The 25,818-nt window shown below is 41.5% G+C and overlaps 1 protein-coding gene across 6 annotated transcripts in view; it reads left to right on the plus strand.

The window, feature by feature from the left end:
• Positions 1-24,820, plus strand: part of LRGUK (leucine rich repeats and guanylate kinase domain containing) — an 81,330-nt gene extending 56,510 nt beyond the window's left edge. The window contains exons 16-21 of one of the 6 annotated variants that reach the window (XM_048836705.2): positions 1,611-1,768; positions 8,981-9,069; positions 16,083-16,202; positions 18,893-18,919; positions 22,777-22,949; positions 23,989-24,820. In XM_048836705.2, coding sequence (XP_048692662.2) covers positions 1,611-1,768; positions 8,981-9,069; positions 16,083-16,202; positions 18,893-18,919; positions 22,777-22,949; positions 23,989-24,140 — 719 coding nt within the window. In that variant the 3' untranslated portion in view covers positions 24,141-24,820. The remainder of the gene's footprint in view (positions 1-1,610; positions 1,769-8,980; positions 9,070-16,082; positions 16,203-18,892; positions 18,920-22,776; positions 22,950-23,988) is intronic. The other 5 variants (XM_048836710.2, XM_048836706.2, XM_048836711.2 and 2 more) reach the window with 5 other exon arrangements.
• Positions 24,821-25,818: the final 998 nt, after the last annotated feature.

Below are 25,818 nucleotides of genomic sequence, written 5' to 3' on the forward strand. Positions count from 1 at the left end.
TAGGAGTTTAAATAAATTTAAATATCTTAGTTCTGGAGAGAGTATCTCTTCTTATGGACGGTGTGAAATAATTCATTTTAAAGAATTTGCCTCAAGGTTGACTTTATTTTGGACATTTTTAGTAAGAGAGTAGAAGGGAGAAGATTGGTTCTCTGATATTATGATAGGTTGTTAATTTTTTTTTTAATGAGCTGCCATTTGAGATCTTTTGTTCATGTACAGAATAAAGACACTGGGAGAAATCAATAAGCTCTTCTTTTGAAACACTTTTTATAGAAGAAATTACCGTACTCATATGATGATAATGCTTTGCACGTACGTAGCAGCTTTCATCCAAGATGTCGGTGCTTTATAACTATTAGGTAAGCCTCACAACACTCTGGATAGGAATACATACTTCACAACATTTCACAGATGGGACATTGGTGCTGTAGCTGATTATCAGTGGTGCTGAGCACTCAGAATTCCCATTGAAGTTGGTGGGAGTGGTGGGTGCTCAGCATGTCTGTAAATCAGGCTCAGTTAATCATTTGTAGCACCTGGAATAGAACTCAGGAGCCATAACTCCCTTGTTTTAATTACTAGAAATTCCAGCATATGCATATCAGCAACTTGAGCTGGCTAGGCTGAGAGACATTTGGGGAAAGTTGGCATTTATTTATTACATAATTACAAAACCAAACATACACAAAATATGAATATGTGTGTGTAAGATTGTATGTATTTGATTGTCTCCCTCTCCTCCACCCTTCATTTATTACTCTTCTCTTTAGATTGTAGGTACTTTGAGAGAACTACTTTTGTACAGCACCTACGACAATGGAGCCTTTCTCCTGACTGGGTTTTCCAAACACTGCCATAATATAAATATTCGTAAGGGTTTTCTTTAAATTTTAAATTGATATTTAGCGGTAATTTGTTAGCTAAACTGAAGCCCAGCCTCCTTATTTGTGGCTGTAGTTTTGCACCCTCAAATTTTGCTTGAAAAAAGTGAGTTAGTTATATCTCCAGCTATCTGGTTTAGTTGCATTTCTGACTACTTGTAAATCAGGTAGAGGTGCAAGTACTTACATTTGCACCCAGAGGTGAATTGTGTGCACAAAAATTCAGGTGCAAATGATTCTGACAAAAGGAAGGGCAAGTGATTCAAATTCCCTGGCTGTGAGGTAGGTCAAACATAGTCTTTAAACAGCTTAACAGTGGTAACAATGTTTAATAGCTAGCACCTCAGGCAAATAAAATTAAGCATAACAACATGCTGTACACCATCAGTGTCCCTCAGTGGTTTCTGTTTTGAGTATTTTTGGGAGCCTACACTTCCCTAGGTATTTTGAGGATGAATTGGTTAGTATTTGTAAAGTGTTTTACAAATTACAAAAAGTGCTAAGTATTTTTATTCCATTCCCTGGCATCTATTTCTTAGAACTGAGTGTCTTATTATCTTTTTAACTTTCATTCTTACCACTTGCAAACCCAGAACAGTGTGAAAAGGTACCTGGTTATTCTGCAACTGCAGACATGGAGTTTCTTCAACAGGATTTCAACTTCTTGTAAACAGAGTTTAAATTAAGGGTTTTGTTGCAATAATAACTATACCTGTTCCCTACTAGATTCCAGCTCACTGTCTTTTGGAGATCACAAAACTTTAACCAGTGGAGGGACCATTAGAATTGCCCAGTCTTCTGACATCAATGAATTTTCGGACTCTTCAGCCAGAAACTACTCTGTTAGAATCTCAGCCAAACTTGCCGCACAAAAAACACCAGTGGTAAGGGGGAAATGCTCTAATTTTAAACATATAGAATGCTAACCTATGAGTAGGATGTTTATGCTTTGGTCTATCCCTCCAGCCCCCATATCATTTTTACTGCTGTTCTCTGAACTCCTTCCAGTTTGTCAATATTTTCCCAGAGTGGAATGCCCAGAATCAAGCGTACCAAAGGCAGCTGAAAGAAAATGTCATGAGCATCATCATCTGAGGGGGAGATGGGGTAGGGAACTGTGGGCTTAATCTTTTCACACCAGTTTTACACCAGAGTAACTTCATTGATTCTGTTGGAGTTGCTTCTGATTTATGTGGTTTAAGTTGGATGAGGATCAGTTCCTATATACTTCTACAAGAATGCATGGAAACAATCCAAATTCAGGATAAATAATGGATATGCTGCCATGAGATACAAGGAAATTGTCTAACAGGACATCAAGAGCTTTGAACCCGATTCTGCTCCCACTGAAGTCAATGACAAAACTCTCATTCACCTAAGTGGCTGCATGTTTGGCATGGTTGTCACCAGAGATTGAATTCAGACATGTTTCACTGCTGCTTTTTCTTCTTTTTTTGGCCCAGAGACTCAACAGTGTGCTTAAATTTTAAAAAAAGAAAAGGAGTACTTGTGGCACCTTAGAGACTAACCAATTTATTTGAGCATGAGCTTTCGTGAGCTACAGCTCACTTCATCGGATGCATACCGTGGAAACTGCAGCAGACTTTATATATACACAGAGAATATGAAACAATACCTCCTCCCACCCCACTGTCCTGCTGGTAATAGCTTATCTAAAGTGATCATCAGGTTGGGCCATTTCCAGCACAAATCCAGGTTTTCTCACCCTCCACCCCCCCACACAAATTCACTCTCCTGCTGGTGATAGCCCATCCAAAGTGACAACTCTTTACACAATGTGCATGATAATCAAGTTGGGCCATTTCCTGCACAAATCCAGGTTTTCCCACATCCCCCCCACCCCCATACACACACAAACTCACTCTCCTGCTGGTAATAGCTCATCCAAACTGACCACTCTCCAAGTTTAAATCCAAGTTAAACCAGAACATCTGGGGGGGGGGGGGGGGGGGGATGTTCTGGTTTAACTTGGATTTAAACTTGGAGAGTGGTCAGTTTGGATGAGCTATTACCAGCAGGAGAGTGAGTTTGTGTGTGTATGGGGGTGGGGGGGATGTGGGAAAACCTGGATTTGTGCAGGAAATGGCCCAACTTGATTATCATGCACATTGTGTAAAGAGTTGTCACTTTGGATGGGCTATCACCAGCAGGAGAGTGAATTTGTGTGGGGGGGTGGAGGGTGAGAAAACCTGGATTTGTGCTGGAAATGGCCCAACCTGATGATCACTTTAGATAAGCTATTACCAGCAGGACAGTGGGGTGGGAGGAGGTATTGTTTCATATTCTCTGTGTATATATAAAGTCTGCTGCAGTTTCCACGGTATGCATCCGATGAAGTGAGCTGTAGCTCACGAAAGCTCATGCTCAAATAAATTGGTTAGTCTCTAAGGTGCCACAAGTACTCCTTTTCTTTTTGCGAATACAGACTAACACGGCTGTTACTCTGAAACCTTAAATTTTAAACAACCTTGTGCAATCTAAGCTTCATTTTTTTTATAGGTTGTTCCCTAAAGGCAGACTTTAATTCACTCTCCTTGCAGGCTGTGGTGGAGTTGGTGCTGTCAAGCAGATATTTCTAATGATCCTTTTCAATGACAACGGCAGGGGAAAGAAAAAAACAATGGAAGCTTCAAAATATGTTCCATTCCAGGGCTATGAAGTCATAATGATGAATGATGGTTTGGGCAGGCCTGGCTTGCTGGATAGTTATTTCCACTATCTCTGTATTTATAGCAAGCTATACCTGATTCTGATGTCTAGAGTTTTGATTCTGGATGGAGCAGAGAATCAAAAAAAATCACCGCTATCCAAGACTTAAAAAAAGGCTTTCTTTAGTGGGGAGAAAGGTATGACTGTAAAATGGGCTACCCAGACAGGGAACCCTCCCATCTTTCAGACATCTTAAGCAAAATCCCATGTCTCATGCCATGTAGAGTTAAATAACTGTCATTTCATTTTATGTTTATTTCATCAGAATATATATTAGCTTAAACTGAAGGAGAAGGCTGTGTTTCTCTCACTTCAGCAGCTTTCCGCTGTCATCTGTATCACAGCGATTTATGTCTCTCTCTCTTTATTGCATCTTATATTGACACTTTACATTTTGTCAAGCCAGGGAAATAAGTATTTTATGATGAAGGTGGCTATAATTTAGCCCGGGTTTAAGTTCTTCAGTGGGCTAGAAGGCTTCCTTTATTAGTTTCCATGTTCGTTGCTGGGAATATCTGCCAAGCTATTTACTTGGCCTTCTAAGTGCCCAATATATTTGTTCATGTGTATGATGAGGTTCTGTAGGATCAACTGAAATGTCAGTCAGTAAGTGCTCCAATTTGAAACATGAGTGCAGCTCCAATAATTTTCAATATTAAAGATTGTAAATATGTCTGTTATGAATTTAAAGTAAAATCCTGTTTAATTGTTCCATTTGGAAGAAGAAATGATTCCTTTACTTTTGGCAACAAAAGCATATGGCATGACTGCTACAACTGCATTCCTTGCTTCCTATGTGTAGAATGGCAAAGTGAGAAAGAGCATAAAAAGACTAGCACTGGCAATCCAGGAGCAGGGTAAGAGGAAAGGCTTGCTGACCAGGAAAAGAACCATCATTCTCCATGGCCCTTGCAACTTGTGGGTGCAAAACACATTATACCAATGTTGCACAAGTAGAAATAATTACACGAGTTGCAAGGCAGTACAGAACCAGGCCCTGCAATCTATACAAAAATCAGAAAGAATTGCTTCTTTACAAAGTACATGATTTGTGAAACATCTGTCTGAAATCTGTGTAGGTCTGGACCTAGCTGGAGTAGCAAAAGGGAAGGAAATCACAACAATCTGTGGGTGAATAGGTTCAACAAGGCAATCTGACTCTTTCTTGTGAACCCTTTGCCATCTGGAGAGCCATTCTTGGGATGGGAGTCAGCGTCACCAGATAAATTGTGGTGTGGGGTCTTATTGTACCATTGTGATGCCAAATCAATATGTGATAATGTCACTATAAAATGACTGTTGTTTTTTTGAGCGTTTTCTTGCCTTACCCACACTGGATTTGTCTGCACTGGGAAATTATATTGTGCTGATGCAGCACATGTTAACTAACACACTGATTCTCTAGTCTGCTAAGGCTACCTTGTGCTAGGTATACAAAGAACCCTGAAAGTGGCCATAGATTTCCAGCAGAGAATTCCCTCTGTGTAGGGGAAATCTCAGCTGGTGTAGAGTTGGCACAGGTGGGGTAGCCACCAACCACTCCCTACCCTTAGAGTGAGAGGACAAGGAAAGCAGCATGTCAGGAGTATGTTGGAGCCAAATTCTACTATACTCCTTCCCAGTGTTTTCCCCAGGAATTGAAATTAAAGGGGGGTGTTTGAATTTAGGGGGGAGGGGGGAAAGGTCAGGGCCGATCAGGGGTGAGACTGTGAGGGTGAAGGTGGGCTGTATGGCACCATAGTAAAAACTGAAAAATGTTCCATGACCATTTTATTAGATTTAACTCATGTTTTAAAATCATCACACAAATGGAAGTTGGCTACTCAAGCCTTCTATGAAGCACTACATCTACATCCTTCTTGGTTTCTTGTTATAATTTTGCACAACTCCATTAATGAACTTCTTGAATGCAATGTGTGTTCATCTTTGGTGGCTTCTCGTGTGTTCAGTACTTCCATTCCTTCAATTGATATGCTCATTAGTTCATTCACATGATCAGGCAGAAGGTGACTTCTTTCAGAACACAAAATTCTATTCAATGATGAAAAAGAACGCTCAGCTGTAGCTGTTGTGACTGGGAGTAACAAGAGATGAATTCCTAGTTCTTTCATCTCAGGAAACATAGCACAAATATCGGGTTGAGCCACTAGTGATGATAAAAAAGAAGTTGAAGTCAAATCTTCATTCATCCCTCGTATGGTATTCCACTGTGTGTTCAAATTCTCTATTCTGTCCTGAGCACATGGCAGTCCCATTGCTGGTAGTGCCTCACTCCACTCAACTGTCAGTGTTTTATAGGACAGGGATCTGTAAAAGCTACATAGAGGTTGAATAGAATCTAGAAGTTGCTGTTGTACATTTTTAAGAATCAAGTCTATGCACCTTTTCAGTTGTCTTTACAAACACTTCTTGTCCTCTTCACTTAAGGATTCAGTATAAATGCCTTCATTAGTCAACTTCTGGACTGAAGTCTTTGCTTCTTCCAGTACTTTTTCAATGGTTAGGTCTCTGATTGATCCAAATGTAGCTTCTATTGCTGGACAAAGATCTACCACTGTTGTAGCAGATGCCTGGATGGCATTGTTTAATGACCCAAGTGGTTTCAACAGTGAACTTACAAGAGAGAGAATGGCAATAGTCTTCTCTGAATGTAGTAGCAAAAGTAATCCACCAGCCTCACTTCTTAGATCCATCCCATCTTGGTAGAGACTTTCCAAAGCCAGTAATAACGGCTGGAGTAATTTTAAGACAACAGCCAAGGATCGCTCATGAGAAAGACAGAGGGTGTTCCCAGGTTGGACTAACTTGAACTTCAGTCCCAGTGTATCTTCTGTATTTTCCAAGATATTCAGTCTTTTTGGACGCTTGCTGAAAAAAGAATATAATGAAGACATTAAATTTATAACTTTTTAAATGTCTTTTGAAGAGTCTGCGGCTCGTACTAGCACTAGTTGAAGTAGATGGCCTCTGCAGTGTGTATAGGAGAGATCAGGGTTACACTTTTCTCTGAACAAAGCTTGTACTTCACCATGTCTTCCAGAGAAGTCTGCAGCTCCATCAAATGCACAAGCAGCCATCTGTTTGGGGTCCAATTGACAAGCATTTAACTCTTCTAAGATGTGAGTTGTCACAGATGCAGCCGATGTGCCTTCTATAACTTGAACATCTAGAAATGCATCTACTGGCCTACCACTGACATCCAGATAACAAACACAATGACTTAATACTTGATGCCCATTTGCATCGGTGCATTCATCAGCCATGTATGCAAATTTTTTGAATGTGGTGAGAGAGTTCTTCACTTTTTCAACTGTTGAGTCTTTCACTGTTGCACCACGTGCTTCTAGCCAGTCAGTTGAGTTTCTTGCAGAAAGATAGTGAGCATTTGCTGGTCTTGTTCAAAACCAGTGTTCAACTTCAGGATGAACAAGTGACAATGCACTTAACATTGGCCTCCAGTTTGTAGTGTGTGGTATCTCTTGCTTAAATAGAAAGTATGATGCCACAGCCATGTTTGTTCGCATGAACTGTGTTGTGTCTCCAGCATTCTTAACAACCTCATGAACACTCACCGGTGTTGTCCTTGGTCAGTGGAGACTCAGATTTCAGAGCTGCTTTCACATGAGTTCACCTCCCAGGTGGGGGGCAAGAAGGCGCCTTGCTCGTTCCTCCAGCTGCTCACTGTTCGCTCTGGCCACTGTTGTTTGTTGTGCCCCCGTTCACTCCATCACTCTGTTGCCAGTAGCCCTGCGCCATCACTTCTGCTGCCACCTGCCACTGTGACCTCTGCGAGTTGGTCTCTTGAGGTTCCACCAGCCTCAGTGATTTCAGCTGAGCTCTCAGTGGGGGAACCTCACTGCTAGTGCAGGCTGGGCCGTCTCTTCCACAGAAACACTGCCCCACAGCAGGTCTGAGCACTTAGACCTGATTATCAGTAATTTTAGCTGTAGTGGTCACTTAACAAAACAAAAGACTATCTATGGAGCCTAATCAGCTCTGTCTTTAAACAGTGGAGAGGGGCAGGTCAAATAGTACTTGTGACTCAGGCAGACCATCAAGCAAAACACCCGTCCCCACCCTCTCTCTTGATGCCCTCAATCAGCACAGGCTGAGTACAGTTCTACTGCCCTTTACTCATACAATAAGAATAACAACATTTCATTCCTGCCCCCACCCCCATTCAAGTGATTTGTAACCGAACCCTAGCCAAAATCTATCATTGGGGCAGCACAGCTCTGTTTGCTGGATACCTAGGTGGATTAGGTTTGAATGTAAATACAATCTGGTCCTGCAGCCTTTCCCCCCAGCCCCCAGCTCATCACTAGCTGTCAGGGAGAGCTCATTCAGACTTTGCTTACAAATCATCATTTGAAATTATTAGGTTGGCCAACATCACCGAAATGAATGCACTGACACTGTCATAAAAAACAACAGTTGTATAAGGAAGCTAGTCTATGTTCATACTTTTCAAATCTATTCTACCTTTTCAGATACACATATTTTATCATGCACATTATGTGCTTTAAAGTGCGTATTAATATTTCAATTTCAATTCAAATTTCCAAACAATCACTAAATTGGCAACACAGCATGTAACTATTCACAAAACTAGGGGGGTGTTGGGGAAATTCATGGGGGGTGTAGGGAAATCCCTGCTCCATCCTTTGCTGGTGAAAGGAACCTTATGCAAGCAGCGTAAATTAAAGTAGGATTATTCTTGTTTTAATTTATACTGGGACTGTGAATCAGCCAGCTCCCTGCAGTCACCCCTTTCTGCTACATCCTAGCATAGCTCAGATGTAGTGAAGAATCAGGGCTTCAGTGTAAACCAGGACCGCCATGTTTAAAATCAGGCGTGACTTTAAAGACAAAAGTCCTGTCTACACTGAGTGCTGAGTGATATTTAACACCGTGTTAGTTAACGTGTTATAACACAATGTAATTTCCCAGTATAGCTAAACCTATACACTCAAGAGCCTTAGGCTATGTCTACACCACCACTTTTGTCAGCAAAACTGGTGTTGCTCAGGGGTGTGAAAAAACACCCCCCCCCCCGAGTAACATGAGTTTCACTGGCATAAGTGGTAGTGTGCACAGCACTATGCCGGTGGGAGAGCTTCTCCTGCTGACATAATTACCGCTGCTCATTGGAAGTGGTTTAACTATGTCAATGGGAGTGCTCTCCCCCATTGGCATGGAGCGGCTACACGAGAGATCTTGTAGCGGAACAGCTAGGCCGCTGTAAGGTCTGTAGTGTAAACACAGCCTTAACCAGAGACAGGAATGTCGTGGCCATTTGTTACCTTTCTGAAGGCCTGTATGTACTTGTAAGTTATTGTAATAAGTTGATCATATTTCTTGCTCAGGAAAAAGCATCTCTGCAGAGACGGCAACATGCAGCACGTCAGGCGCTGTTGGGGAAGGCTCCTAGTGCATATGCCCAACTTTTTCAAAGGTAAGGCGGGCATTTGTATTAGTCACGTCCTTTTCAGCCGAATGGAAAATGTCCATCGTGAACTCCTTCCCCGTTGTGTCTGCAAGATGAATGATCAGAAGCTCTTAAAGATCACAAGTCCCATGGGTGACTCTTCTTAAAGCCTTAAGTCGAATCCTTTAAGTCGAATCTACAGTTAAGCCCTATACATGGAGATAGTTTAAGACCATTTTGGCTCTCAAGTCAGAGGGTGGACTAACAGTGTGAGGCCAACCTGCAGTATATCTGGGACTGTGAATTTATAACACACACAATGACAAGGCTGCCTAGCTCGCAGCAGGGAGCAGTTGGGAGGGTGCGAGAAGCTGGGGCATCTGGATTCCACTTCTGGCGGGCGAGAAGCCCCAAGCTACTTCCGCTGGCTCTCTGCAAGGGGCAGCCCTCCAGGAGCCTACTGGGCAGGGTTCCCAGTAGGGAGCTGCCACCGGAGTTGAGAGACCGGGCTCTCAGCTCCCCACGCTGTCCATCTTAGGTCGGTGGATGTTCATCACCTGTGTATATTAGGTCGACTTACATTTCTAGCATAGACATACCCTTAGTCCACTGCTATTTGCTGCCTTTATTTCACTGTGCCTTGCTCATATTTTGGATTCTTTGTTTGGAGAGAAAATAAGACTTCGTTTTGGCAGAGCTGTCAGATAGGTGAAAGAAACTCCTATCACCCTCATTTGGTATTTGCAATTACCAGCCCTGAAGGGACATCTGTGCTCAGTGAAAACAAATTGGATGCAGGAGTAGACAACACTCCGTTCCATATGGTGATGCAAGAAGTGAAGACAGGAAATGCCATAAATATGAACGTTTGAGACTCAGAGTTGGACAATGAATCCTGAAATCATAGATATTAGATAGAAAAGAGAATTACAGGGTCATTTAGTCTCTTATGTCAAGTAGTGTGATTACTAGTGCAATATCCAGTCTAGTTTTAAATGTACCTTGAGATTGGCTTTTCACCTTAGAAGGCTCTTCCACAGTTTAATACATCTCCCTATCAGAAAGATTATCATGATATCTACCCTAAATTATCACTATCCAGTTTCGTCCCATTACTCCTAGTTATACGCCTTGTACCACTCAATATAACCCCTCTTCGTTTTTTTATGCATTTCAGAAAATTAGACTGTTATCATGTCTCAACTCTCTATTAGTCAACAGTTAGCCAAACTACATATAGTTACATCTTTCCTCATAAGTCTGTTCCTCTGGCCCCCTGGTAAATTTTGGTGTTGTGCTCTAAATTCCCTCCAATCTGTTAACATCTGGTAATTAGGTGCCAGAATTGATCACAATATTCCAGCTACAACAATGGGTAGCAAAGAAGGCAAAATTACCTCCTGTCTCTGGGACATGATATCTCATTGCCACTGCATATGCAGCTCAAAATTGCATTGGCCTTTTGTGGTCATTTTGTGTGACAGACCCAAGTCTCAGTAGCAGCCATGTCAGTCTGTATCCGCAAAAAGAAAAGGAGGACTTGTGGCACTTTAGAGACTAACAAATTTATTTGAGCATAAGCTTTCGTGAGCTACAGCTCACTTCATCGGATGCATGTAGTGGAAAATACAGTGGGGAGATTTATATACACACAGAACATGAAACAAGGGGTGTTATCAGACACGCTGTAACTAGAGTGATCAGGTAAGGTGAGCTGTTACCAGCAGGAGAGCCGGGGAGGGGGGGAAAAACCTTTTGTAGTGATAATCAAGGTGGGCCATTTCCAGCAGTTGACAAGAATGTCTGAGGAACAGTGGGGGGAGGGGAGGAGAAAAAACATGGGGAAATAGTTTTACTTTGTGTAATGACCCATCCACTCCCAGTCTTTATTCAAGCCTAAATTAATTGTACCCAGTTTGCAAATTAATTCCAATTCAGCAGTCTCTCGTTGGAGTCTGTTTTTGAAGTTGTTTTGTTGAAGAATTTCCACTTTTAGGTCTGTAATCGAGTGACCAAAGAGATTGAAGTGTTCTCCGACTGGTTTTTGAACGTTATAATTCTTGACATCTGATTTGTGTCCATTTATTCTTTTACGTAGAGACTGTCCAGTTTGGCCAATGTACAGGGCGGAGGGGCATTGCTGGCACATGATGGCATATATCACATTGGTAGATGTGCAGGTGAACGAGCCTCTGATAGTGTGGCTGATGTGATTAGGCCCTATTTTGGTGTCCCCTGAATAGATATGTGGACACAGTTGGCAACGGGCTTTGTTACAAGGATAGGTTCCTGGGTTAGTGGTTCTGTTGTGTGGTGTGGGGTTGCTGGTGAGTATTTGTTTCAGGTTGGGGGGCTGTCTGTAAGCAAGGACTGGCCTGTCTCCCAAGATCTGTGAAAGTGATGGGTCGTCCTTCAGGATAGGTTGTAGATCCTTGATGATGCGTTGGAGAGGTTTTAGTTGGGGGCTGACTTCCTGTTCATTGTCATCTCTAGGTTTTTTCAGCATGCTGCTTCCTAGGTTTCTCCTCTCTGTGGAGTATCTGTCCACTTATCTGTATCTGTGACTTAGATTATGTTTCCCCAGTGTGTATTTTATTTTGACTTTTTTTTGTTTCTACTTGGCTACACAAGTAAAGCACAAATCACACCTCTCTGAAATTTGATTATAAAAATTTCTCTTGACATCCATCATTTTTCTCTTGTCAGCTTTGTTCTTGTACATTATCTACTTTCATTTAAAATACAATTCAATACAAATACCCATTCAGGGAAAATGTTTCTTAATCTCAAAGTTCAGTGACTGTGGGAGGGAGCTTCTTACTGTACTCTGTTGTCAAGAAAAAGAGAATTACTGTTTACATCGAAAGCTATCCTTTTTACTGGCAGTGCAGTTGAACTGACTGAGAGAATGCTGGTCCTAGAGTTGTGCTGACATAACTGAAGATGCTAATAGACAAAAGAAAAAAATATACTCAAAAAAGCTATATTAACTCCAAGCTCCATTGAAATGGAAAGTGGAAAACCACTGTTTGCCACAATGGATGAACTTAGTAGGGAAAGAAACTTTGTTCGATTGAGGGCATTGTAAATAATTTGGAACAAAATACATTTATAGCTATAATAAAATACTTGACTGTTTTTAAAAAAAGCACAGCTGTCTAATTGGTAAATATACAGAGTATTTGCCATATAGAAATACCAGTGTTTTTATACAATGCTATAAACTACTGAATTGGATATTTTAAGATTTTGGGACATGTCCTTGACCAACATAAATCAAAAGTAGCTCAGTTTAAATCAAAGAAGTTATATTGGTTTTAAAAGTGGTTTAAAGGAAGAATCAGTTCTGTTTTTATTTATTGCAACAGCCAAAGGAATAACTACATAAATTTATATTTTTAAATTGAGATAATTTAAAATCTGACTTCCTTATTTTGTTCCCGTAGCTGTGTGCAGTTGCAACTGAGGTTATTTTGATGTTTAACTACCTGAAACACAGTATGTGGGCACAATTGGGTAGTTTGACATCTAATAATAATATCTAGTTTGTGTCAATGGTGCCTGTGCTATTAAAGGTACAAAATAAGAGGTTGGGGTGAGGTCTAACTGAAATCAGGCCCTTAGCCATTGAATAACTTGTTGATTTCCCCTGAATGCCCCCCGAGGGCCTGGATTCTGTCACATACACATGTGAGTAAAGAAGAGAAGGCATGGCCAAGAAGAGAACTGCAAAGTGTAATTGACAGTGCCACGGTCCTGGCTCCACCCCATCTCAGGGAATTCACACACTTTGCAGTCTCTGCACTGCTTTCCAGGATGGGGCTTAGTGCTAAGGAGGTATGTTCCATGCATTTTAACATAACACACTTGATACACTCTCTTCTGCCTGAATAGCTCATGGTCAGGGCATGAGTATTCCATGCAGGTGGCTGTATGAGAGATTTGCTGGCTTTCCTGTCTGATCATAAGAACATAAGAATGGCCATCCTGGATCAGACCAAAGGTCCATCTAGCCCAGTATCCTGTCTTCCAACAGTGGCCAGGTGCCCCACATTCCCACTGGACGATCGAGATGCTAAAGGAGCACTCAAGGACGATAAGGCCATTGCAGAAAAACTAAATGAATTCCTTGCATCGGTCTTCATGGTTGAGGAGGTGAGGGAGGTTTCCAAACATGAGCCATTCTTTTTAGGTGACAAATCTGAGGAACTGTCCCAGATTGAGGTGTCATTAGAGGAGGTTTCGGAACAAATTGATAAACTAAACAGTATCACCCTGAGCTCTTCCAGCTCAGCCATCCTGGTCTCCGAAGACCATACACGGTCTCTGAGGGCCAGGAGCTCCTTGCACCAAATGCACACAAATGCCACCTGCCCATAGGGCAGGTAATCATACATGCTGCATTGGGTGCAATAAACTGGGTAACCCCCACTCTGTTGCTGGACTTCGTCCTACATTCTCTTTTTACTCCTGAAGCTTGTTCCTTTGTTGTTGTTTTGTTTTTATCAGGGGGTGTGTTTGGCTTTAAGTTTCAAGAAGTTTAGGGAATGTTAAGTGCATGTGCCCCCCTCCCCTCACACTCTCCCTGGAGAATCCCCTCGCAAAACTCCCCTGTTTGCTAGCTCCCCTGGTCACTTAGGAGTGGGCTTTTTAAGGCCCTGGTCTTCCTGAGTAGCCCTGCCCCTTGTTTAAGGGTTGATGGGTACAGGATACAGGTACAACATAATGTTGCTTTGCCTCATTATTCTGTGCCCATTTGGGGGCAGAAAGGAAGAAGCAGTAACTGTGGCCCCAGGTACATGGGTGTCCTCTTCAGAGTGTCAAAGTGGATGAGGTAATTTCTTTTATTGGACCAGCTTCTGCTGTTCAGGGAGAGACAAGCTTTTGAGCTTACACAGAGCCCTTCTTCAGGTCTGGGAAATGTACTCAGAAGTACTGAAACATACTCAGAAGCTCTGTGGAAGCTCGAAAGCTCCTCTCTGTCCCTAACAGAAGTTCGTCCAATAAAAGATATTACCTCCCCCACCTAGTCTCTCTAATATCCTGGTACCAACATGGCTATGCTTCAGAGTGTGTAATTTAACTTAGCTGACATGTTTTTCTTTCTTATTCAAGCTGCGGCAGCCTGGAGCAACAGAATTTATAAACTCCTGGAATATGAATGTTTCTAATGAAACTGATGACAAAACCTTAATGACAGTCACACACTCAATTGGCAGTGTGAAAAATAAGGGATTTGGCAGGGAGGGGGAAATCCCTGTGAAGCCTTTTAAAACACGTTTCTTTCAATTGTCTGGCTGGTTGTTTTAAGTGTATCTATCAGTAGGGATTTAGCCTTTGAGAATGGGTCACTGATTCTAAATCAAAGCTTTCACTTCAGGGAGCAGAGTCCATTTTCCTGTGGCGGATGAGTCCTTAGACTGTGACCTTCGATCTTAAGTGGTGCATGATGTATCCTCTTCTCAGATTTCTGTTTGAGCTCTCCTAACCTCTGCTGTCAAGCTGCGTGTTTCAGCATTGCATATTGAGTGGAGATATTTGTTAGGAAATGTGTGTGAGTGGAGGGTTGTTTTTTGTTTCTTTGAAATGCCATGACGTTGATTTAGAAGGCTTTTGACAGTCATCAGTGGCTCTGAGAGCCAGCAATGGGATAAAGAACCCTTTTTCCTCTATGTAATTGGTTCAGGCCAATAATGACCAAAAGCCGTTACCTGCTGGCAACCATTTGGTGGCCTATGCAATAGGAAATTTTTGGTCTCACTTTAAGGGAGATTTATTTATAAGTAGGATTAATAGGATGAAACTAAGAAAGGGCAAATGAAAGACCAATGGCAGAAAAATCCTGTTTGCAGTGAAATGTGTTAGGCTGTAGAATGATTCCCCAAGGAAACTGGTGACAATCCCATCACTGAGACATTTTAAAAAATAAACAGGACAAAGCACTAGAAAACATACAATAGGAAACAGTCCTGCATTGGTAAAGGTTGGTTTCTAGTATCTGTGATTTCTATGGGACAAGGATCTACAAACCACTTCTGCAGTTGACAACATTATTGGCAATCTTAGCAGAAGAGCTGAAGAATGAGGGAACATGCTGAGTTGGGGTGTATCAGCAAGATGGCTGCTGCACCTGTACATAGGATAGATAAAGGGCATCTTTAAGAGCTGTAACTTAATTTTAAATAAAACATTTTAAGAGGGACTTCTCTTATGTTGGAAATTCAGCAGTGCTCTTTGGCACATGACTAATGTTTATATATAAAATGGAGGCAATACTGCAGTTAGCATGGGTTACATTTTGTTAGATGTTATCATGAGTGACTGTGGTAGAAGACATGAAGAAGGAACTCCAGGCCTTGTTAATAACAGACACAAGATGATGAGAAAAATAATGCTGTAGGCAAGACTTTCAAATGGGATCTGTGCTCCTAAATCACTTGAATACTTGTGAAAAGCTCACCCTTAACAGGTATAACCTCTTTTAATAGATCAAAACTATTTTTTTTCATTAAAAATAAATTTGCTTAGCTTACCACTTTGGAATCAGGAGAGCATAGATACAATACTGATTGTCGTTCCAGGAGTCTGTATTTATTGTTGTACCACACAAGTTTTATTACAATGTGGTCTACTAAGAAGAGATGGGGACTGGGAGTCTGGACTCCTGCTTTCTCTTACTGCTTCAGTTGGTGCCTTGATACGTAACCTTGGGCAAGTCACTTAGGCCAAAATTTTCAAATATGGGCACCTAAGGTTAGGCACCTATATCCATTTAGAGATCTACATTAGTGGCCTGAATTTTAAAGATGCTGTCAGAATTCCCATTAAAATCTAGGAGCTATGGGAAGTTTTGGCTTTAACGTCTGTGGCTCACTTTCCCCATCTGTAAAATTGGCATAATACTAACCCAGCTTTATAAAGCACTCTGAGATACTCTGATGAAGGACACTAGATCAGTGTGCCAAAAGTAGTGTATTAGAATACATGAATGTATGCTCTGCGTGCTTAACTTTCTTATGTCATTTCAAACATCTTGCAAGTACCCCAGCAGCGATCAGCCCACATGGATTACTGGAGCCAACATCATATACCTCTATGCTCCCAAGTGGAAGTAATGTCACCCAAGACCGGAGTCTGCTCCCTGCTAGCCCAGACACCAGGTGAGTTTAGCTGCTGGATGAACAGATTATTGCTGGACAGGTAGAAAGATAATGCCATAGCGCACAAGACTTGAAATCATTTCCCCAACTAATGCAGTTGTCTCCTCTGTTACATCAACTGCCTTGCTAAACACATGTTGCGACAATGTAAAACAGAACCTGGGGATGATATTGCATAAGTGCTATAACTTGTGTGGATGACGTAGCTGCAGACTGAAGATTTCATGAGCTTTGTTTTTAAAGGGGCATATTGGAGAAGGGAATGAAAAAAATGAAAAAGGATAGGGAGAAGAATGAAAGAGCCTGGGACTCCATGTAGAGAAACAAAACTAGAGTGATCACTATTTAAACTCATAATTTACCAACAGTTACTGCACAGTGGTATCCAGGAGATCAGTGTTTTTAAGAAGATACTGGTGGTGACTGGAATACCATTGGGCCAGGCAGGATGGTGATGGTGGTGATATCCCTGTTTACTCAAATTCTGATCTTGTGAATTGTTTCAGCATCAGCAATCCCTCCAGATCACTCTACCCAACCCTCCCACCCTGTGCTCCATTTGCCCCCTCTCTCATTGTGTCCCTGTGCCTTTGTTATAACCCCTTCTTATGCCCGGACCCTCTCTGTCAAAGATGGCAAAGAGCTAGAGGGGGGGGGGCAGCTTGATCGTTGTGCACTGAGCTCCCAGCTCCTCCTGCGACTGCCTGGGAAACCTCTGAATGATCCTTTGCTGCTGTTAGGGAGGGGAGATAGGCTTCGGTCTTCTGCTTCATTTTTAGAGAAGGGGAAACTGAGGCACAGCATGGTGAATTAATTTGCCTTTGTTTGTCCAGTGAGTCAGTGGTAAAGTCAGGATTAGAATGTATTGTTTCCTGACTGCCAGTCCCATTCTCATTCCAGACAGACCATAGTGCCTTTCCAGGGGTATTTGAAAGAGATCATTTTTTTCTCTGTCTTTTTTACCTTTCTAAAAAAGTAGTGTTAATTAGTTCTTGAAAACTTGCTGTCATAAATATAAAGGGAAGGGTAAACACCTTTAAATCCCTCCTGGCCAGAGGAAAAACCCTTTCACCTGTAAAGAGTTAAGAAGCTAAAATAACCTCGCTGGCACCTGACCAAAATGACCAATGAGGAGACAAGATACTTTCAAAGCTGGAGGGGGGGGACAAAGGGTTCTCTCTGTCTGTGTTGTTGTTTTTTGCGGGGACCAGAGCAGGAATGCAGGTCAGAACTCCTGTAAAGGGTTAATAAGCAGTCTAGTTAGATATGCATTAGATTCTGTTTTGTTTAAATGGCTGATAAAATAAGTTGTGCTGAATGGAATGTAGATTCCTGTTTTTGTGTCTTTTTGTAACTTAATGTTTTGCCTAGAGGGATTCTCTCTGATTTGAATCTGATTACCCTGTAAGGTATTTACCATCCTGATTTTACAGAGGTGATTCTTTTACCTTTTCTTTAATTAAAATTCTTCTTTTAAGACCTAATTGCTTTTTCATTGTTCTTAAGATCCAAGGGTTTGGGTCTGTGTTCACCTCTACCAATTGGTGAGGATTTTTATCAAGTCTTCCCCAGAAAAGGGGGTGTAGGGCTTGGGGGGATTTTGCGGGGGGGGAAGACGTTTCCAAGTGGGCTCTTTCACTGTTACTTTTGTTAGACGCTTGGTGGTGGCAGCAATAAGGTCCAGGGACAAAAGGTAAAATAGTTCGTACCTTGGGGAAGTTTTAACCTAAGCTGGTAAAAATAAGCGTAGGGGGTTTTTCATGCAGGTCCCCACATCTGTACCCTAGAGTTCAGAGTGGGGAAGGAACCTTGACACTTGTGTACGTAGACAGTGACTTGGTCTGATCTTGAGAGATACAAAACATCCACAATCCCCTTTAAAGGTTATGAAGCTGTTCACTTTATCCCTTGTCCTTTAGGCTGCAGAGTTCTTGCGCTTTTGTGGATAAACTTGCTGGTGAAATACACTGTACTGTTCTGTTCAAATCATAAAGAGCTCGTACATTTCCACTATATGCTGTCCAGCCAGCCACTGTAATTACAGAAGTTAATTATCACGCTGTAAAAACGTTGAAATGGTAGGCCTCTGTGGATTAGATTGTACTGTGTGCTTGTACAATATTGGAGCATGCTGAAGGGAACAGAGTGAGTGCATGAGAGAGACTCCGTGCATAATAGGTTGCCAAGGGATTATGCATCATCTGTCCACACCAGTAAAAAGAGGCAAAACCTATAACCCAAGTGAGTGTGAAGCTATGATGAGTTGTAAGAGCGTTAAAGCCCTTCACATAAGGGAATAAATGTGTCTTTCCACTCTAGCACAGTTTGGTGTTTTGACTGTAGCAATGTTTTCATTTAACGCTCTTAATAACACAGTGGGAAAACAACTCTGAGGAGAGAGAAAACAAACTGCTAATCTAATTCATTTTCTGTGCATGCATCAGGCCTACTGCAAAATAGACAGTCATGCTGTCAAATCCTTTTGCAAGGAAAAATAATGAAGGCTTGGCTGAAAGTTGTTCATAGGCATGATGGCAATGTCTTGTATAGACTCCCTCTAGCGCTTTTGTAAAACATCACTTCAGAGACTTAATGCTAAAACCTGTGGTGGGTTTTTTTGGGTTCGCGTATTGAGGTGAATTAATATTCTTTTATTTTCAATTCCATGCTTCCAACATTTGGGATGGCAGAAGCAGTAAAATGAAAAACCGCATGGGGTAAGGTCCAAATGTGAATTACTGGCCTGTGGGTGTAGCAAACAAAGCACTGTCTCCTGACCTCTGGGATTTGGGCCAGCTAATGAGTTGGAGAACTCATTAGGCAACGTCCCAAATCAGATGCGTCGTTCATCACATTCATCAGTTACTGCCCTAGTTTGAGCTGTTATGGAAACCAAACCAACTGTTATCCCTAAAAGCAGGAGGCCTGCAGGCCACTGACACTTGGTGTGGTGATGCTCAGTTCTGTAGCTGGTCTGTGAATAAAAAACAGGAATTCCATGGTTCTGCTCCAAGGGCCAGCCCAAAACACATGTCTAGTGCGTGGCTCCACAGGGACCTGCATTCTTTCAGCACACCTATTCTTCTTTTCTTCTCTACCTTGTAAGGTGAACTTCAGGGCCCAACCCTCCATCATCCCACAGAAGAAAGCCCCATAAGCCACACTTCCTAGGACTTCTGATATTCTCTGCCGGTTACTAATCTCTCCCCTCATAAATGTGCTGTGTGGGTTTCAGTCAGAGGATCCACTGATGTTCACCCAGGGGCATAAACAAGTTTGGTTGTTACTGGTCTTTTAGCCAGTGCAGAGGTGGAGCCAGATGCTTAGCTGGTGTAGATCAATGCAGCTCCATTGACTTCAATGGAGCTATGTTGATTTACACCAGCTGAGGGTCTGACCCAGAATATTAATTAATTAATGTTAATGAAAGTCCCATCACCATCATACAACATGCAATGGAAAACACTGATCTGCTGCAATGCCATGTGTTGACATGGAATTATGTATATTCGAGTTGAGAATTTGTTTTGCAGTCCAGTACAGATACATACAGTACAGTGAGCATACCTATGAGACCGCATTACAGTCCAGTGCTTTAATCTTCAATTTATTTCTTTTTGATATATTAGTTATATGCACTATGATCTCATTATTCCACTTTATTGTCCTTTTTTGAGCATGTTGTTTTCTGTGCTTTTCACTTTAACAGAGTCATGGGGTGGGGAATTTGTCTTGGTGGAAGGAAAAGAGGAGAAAAGTAATTCTGAAGAAAAGCCTAAAAAGAAAAGGAGTACTTGTGGCACCTTAGAGACTAACCAATTTATTTGAGCATAAGCTTTCGTGAGCTACAGCTCACTTCATCGGATGCATACTGTGGAAAGTGTAGAAGATCTTTTTATATACACACAAAGCATGAAAAAATACCTCCTCCCACCCCACTCTCCTGCTGGTAATAGCTTATCTAAAGTGATCGCTCTCCTTACAATGTGTATGATAATCAAGTTGGGCCATAGCCTGGCCATCCCGACCTAACTATATGCACTAATTATTTTCCCAGTGCCCCTATGGTGAGGGGTTGAAGATGTGCTAGATGATCAGAACTGATTTACAGAATGCTTGGCCAGAGATAGTGCCCGGGGGAGATATTTCAAAGGTACAAATGGCAGTTGAAAGTCCATAAGTTGACAAGCACTCAGATTCTGTGATGGCAGGGACCATATAACCTCTGCTTGCCCCCACCCAATTCACTGGAATTTGTTTTTCATGCCGAGGAACTTTTCGGGAGTCCTGTAGTATATGATTGTTTATTTTTATGACATTTATGCTGAGAAGCCCAATTAAGGATCAGGATCCTTTGTGCGCAGCCCGTATCAGACTTATCAGTAGAGCCGCTGATACAGACTTATTACAACTCACCGGGTGTAAGGGATGAGTTAACAGAAAGACATCAACGGTTTTTTCTGGTCGTTAGTTATATACCTTGTGTCCCAAATGCCCCATTATCATCCATTGCTCTTTAGGAACACAGGGTAAGACAACTCAGAATTGCCTGTTATTGCACTGGATTGTATCACATTGTGTTCAGATGTGACGTGTTCATGTATACTATATGGAGATGGACACAGGATTAAATTCCAATCTGAATGCAATTTATTTGTAGTTTCTGTTAGGAGACAGATGCAGGGCTAGGTTCTAGAATAGCAGAGCAGGGAACTGACCCTTTAGAAACTAGTATTTGCATTGGCACTGACATTTTTGAAAAATCCAAAGCTGCTGGTTATTCTTAGCCTGGATTTACAACTCCCAGTAATTGCTCTGCCACCCTGTAATGATGCCTGGTGGGTGTTATGGGGAGCTAAAATGAGATCACTGCTAGGGTTAATCACAGTGCTTCAGCAGGGCAGTACGTGGTGCTGAGCCCTCCTGGGTCCCATTGACTTCAGCGAGAGATGTGAGTGTTCAGGACTTCTCAGGATCTAATCCTGCTGGGATTGAGGTCAATGGCAGAATCCCCTTTGCTGTCCATGGGCCAGGATCAGGCCTGTAGTGAAGATCATTTCCTGGTGTTTTTTCCTGGGCTTTATGCCACTGTTGTATCTCATTATTTTGATTCTTCCCCCCTCATATTTTGAATTTCCTTATATTTTTTTATTTCAAAGGCTCTGCCAGTGCGTAACACTGTCTGCTCCTTTAACCATTCTGCCTTCTCCCCCAAAGACATTCTAATCACAATGTTATCACAAGTAATTGCACTCCACGCAGGAATCATTGGGCTAAATGCTCTGGCCTGGCTTGTGCATTAGATCATCAGAATGGTCCCTTCTGGCTTTAGAATCTACGAATCAATGTTTTCTTTCACACAATAGGCCAGAACAGCTGTTGTGTAAAGATGGACTTAATTAAATGTCTACAATGTCTACTACAGCCTCTTAAAAGTTTCCATGTGATTTCTTATTTAAAATGGGTATTTACTGGTATGAAACATCTTCTTTGGAGTAAATGTGCATCAAAGCATTTTTTTCCTTCAACAAATTCAGTGTTTGTTATAGATGCTGGATTCACATCTTTAGAGATTGAAATCTGGGTAGTCCCAGGACAAGTTACAACCCGGGCACTACCATTGTCATGCTAATCTGTGTCCAGGTTGACCTGCAGGCAAGCTGCCCATTCAGGCCTTGGCCTCTGTTGATTTCCCACAGTAGAGCCAAATGCAGAGATGGCTTTGTGCCACAGAGACCTGCCCACTGATGAGTGAAGTGAGACCACCAACTGCTTCTGTATAGGCTACCCAACAGCCAGGTTATTTATTAGTAGTATTGCAGAGGTGCTTGCTTTCTCCAACACCCATTGTGCTAGGCAATGCACATATGCATGGTCAGAGATGGTCCTTTCCCTGAGGAGTGTACACTCGAAATAGACAAGACAGAGAAGGTGTGGAAGAAAGGAGGTATTATTCATTTCATTTTACAGAAGGGGAATTGAGGCAGAAAGAGACTAAGTGACTGGCCAAAAATCACCTTGGCAGTCTGAGTCAGAGCTGGGAACTGAAACCAGATCTTCTAAATCCCAGTTCCGGGCCTTTACCACAAAACCATCCTTTGATTCTGCTGGGATGTATCATCTAGACAACGCTAAACTTTCCTTATGAGCCTCGCAGATCCTCTATTCAATAAATAGGTCTTTGTAACTTTTGTAAATTCTTCACTTTATCCCAAAATCACTCACTAAGAGACACCGTTTATTATGCTGAACATAGAATTGGCAAACAGGATCTCTTTGAGGTCTAATCCCATCTCTCCAGCTGATTCACTCTGTAGCATGAAGCTCTGCTTTTCTTCCCCTGTCTGTGATTGATTAAATACATTAAAAATTAAAGTGGGTGGTGGCAGTTTTGTGTACTACCTCCAAAGGAGTGTTGTCATGTGTGGAACAAGTGCTGTGTAACTGCTTAGTCTGATGATTTGTTTCAGGCTCCTGATTGACAATATTACTGGTGTCATTGAAGTCATGTTAAACAAACTCACAGGGTCTGGTTTCTATTACCACAAAAGAATAAATCCATTCTCACACTCAGCTCCAGAGAATCACGTGCCACTACTGGGTTATCTATAATGTCCTCGGCTGGTGCATTTTCTACAGAAAGCTTGTCTGCTCGGAGCCCAGTTCCCAATGCTCCATACTCCGAAGAGGCCAATGCAGAACATGAGGACGCTGGAGGAGTCAGCAATGGAATGGAAAGTTTGAAAGGTATGAATTGTTTTCCAAAATCTACTTTTTTGCTGAGCCTTTGTAATAAGGGCACGGTAATTATAGTGTAGGCCAGGGGTACTCAGACTGAGGCTCACAATGTGGTATCTGCGGCTCTTTGTGGTGCATGATATTAACACACTGTGTGACGTAATTATTAGCCAGTCTAAGCTATTAACCAATCAGGATGCTTTGACTATGTTATTACCCAATTGTAGTTTATAAAATAATAATACTTGATCAGCCATTTTTTGCTTTGACAGTAATATATAAACTAAATATTTCCCCTCTCATAGTGTTTAAAGAGAAATCTAAAGTACTGTAGTAAATGAAACAGTGAACTCACATGACTGTGGCTCTTTTGACTAACGATCGCTAATTTGGTTCCTGATCCACTGATATCTGAGTATCAGGGTATAAGTATATCCAGATTACAGTGCAATTACATTGTCTCAGCTTCTAATAATACCTGTCTTAAAAACACCAAAGGGTGGTAATAAATGTAGACATGTAGTTAACCTTCCACTTCTATGAATTAGGGGTAGTCACTAGGGCTGGTTGAAAATTTCCTGTTAACTGTTCTTCAACAGAAAATTAAGTTTTTAGCTAAATACATTTTGTGGAAAATTTCAACTTTTTATTGAAAAACAAAATGCAAAAAATTTCAATGCAGAAATTTTGCTGTGATGCTTCGTGGGAGTTGTAGTTTGGGTGCTTCATGCCCCCATCCTCCTCTCTGGGCTGAGTTCCCCAGCTGGACTACATCTTCCTTTTCCTTTGATCCCTATAAAATCATTTGAACTAAGGGTCACAGGCTCGGTATAGATCCGTTCTCCACTGGGAAAGTTCCAGCTGAATCACATCCAGATTTCTCAGCTGGTGGAAGTTTTGAAATAATGTCTGCTTGCTCTGTTGCTTGCGAGGGAGTGGGGTACCATAGAGGAAGACCAACGGCGGGATTATATAGTGTTGTTCAGTGAGAACAATCTTTATTTCCTTGAAATTGCTTACTAATTTGTTTGTTTGTTAATTCTTGCAGACGCTGAACTTTCTAGTGACATGCTTGAAAAAAAACCCAGCAAATCCAAGTCCAGTTCTCCTCGTGTGCCCCAGATTGCAAACCGACCAGGCTCCAACTCCAAACCCGTCCTACCTCCAATCCCATCAGGGCGGAAAAAGACAAACCCTTGATGGTCGACATCAGCTGAGGCATTGTCTTGATCATGCCCATTTCCGCAGTCTAACTTGAATACCGGTTTTGATATAATTTCCGCCCCCACACACACAAAGAAAAGTCTCTCAAAGAATATTATCTTTCTGAATCCATCTCTGATTAATTCTAAATCATTCTTCTCTTTAAAAAAGTTATTTATTTATAACTTTATTAAAAAGTACTTTCTGCTTTTCCCAGAGCTAGAAATGATTTCCCCAGATGCTCCCCCACTTGGAAATGTCATAGAATTTCCCCTGAGATCCATGTGAACAGATCTTCCAGAGATATTTTTTCTGTTTCACTGACTTAATTGAGGTGTGGAAGCTTGAAGGCCTCTGATGATGATGTTGCTTCTAGTACAAGACTGCGGAATTAGTTTTTGCTAAGAGAGATTTAATCTGATACTTAGATTTAAGTGAGGAAGGGAAACTACTTAATTCCAAGGCAACCTTTTATAGAAGCTATATCTTTAGAAATGAGAAGTTATTTTTAATATACATGTATATTTAAACAAACAACCCACAAAGGAATCATCAGAAAAAATCCTTAATTAATTTGATTTTGCTAAAATTTTAACTATTTTCTGATTATGCTGAGATCTGTTTTTGCCATATATGATAGAAATGGCATCTCAATATTAAATAAAACTCATACCTTAGCCTTTTTCATTATTCATTTATATTAATATATATTTACTTTGTTATATTTACTGAACAAATAACCTGCTCTGATAAGCTTGCACTGTGGAGCCCTATTGCTGTTTATATAACACCAGTCATCTGCATGGCACTTTGGAAATGCGAGAAGACATGATCTATGATCAGTTATACCAGAGTGGATTAAACTTTGCTTGTGGAACTGCTCTGGATTCACCCCCAATGTAACTGATCAGAATTTGGCCATGGTCTATAAAATCTAAATTAGACAGACCAAAAAAGAACAACAGATCATGGCATGTAAGGGATAAACCCAATATCCTGAACTTAATAAATATTACAAAAATACAGTGACGGCTGTAGAAGAACCCAACTTTAAGAAGCTTACTATCTCACGAGCAGCCTAAAGTATCCCCAGACGGCATCTAGCTCTGTGCCATCTCCTTTAGAAGATACATCTCTCCTAAGGAACCAGTTTTTACAGCAGGTTTTGCATGAACAGAGCCAAAACTCATCAAGCCAGATATGCAAAGGTATCATCATCAAGGCAAGTTACCAAAGGAAGCAGCATCCTTACAGATTGAGCCCACCAGGATCCTATCTTCAGCTAGGTCCTTAAGATGGGCCGGCTGGATGTTCAGCCTATGTCAGTCATTGGTGATCTTATCGCTTTTGGCAACCAAGTGATCGCTGACCATGTTGCAGCATTCCTTGGTAAATGTGCAATTGCTAAGGTGTTTAGACACCTAAAGATGCAGATAGGTGCCTAAAGAGATTTTTCAAAAATGCCTACACAAACTACACAGTTTTAGTAGTTGTTAGGTACGTTACCTGTTTAGTAGCATTTGAAAATCCCATTAGGTGTCAATCTGCATCCGTAGGTGCCTAAATACCTTTGAAAATCTGGCCCCTACTGCTATTCCTGCTCCACTGCTGACTTACACGGTAACCTGGGGCATGTCACTTAACTTCTCACGGTGTTATTTTCACTGTTTTACCA

The sequence above is a fragment of the Caretta caretta genome, chromosome 1, assembly GCF_965140235.1.
Source record: "Caretta caretta isolate rCarCar2 chromosome 1, rCarCar1.hap1, whole genome shotgun sequence".
NCBI lineage: Eukaryota > Metazoa > Chordata > Testudines > Cheloniidae > Caretta > Caretta caretta.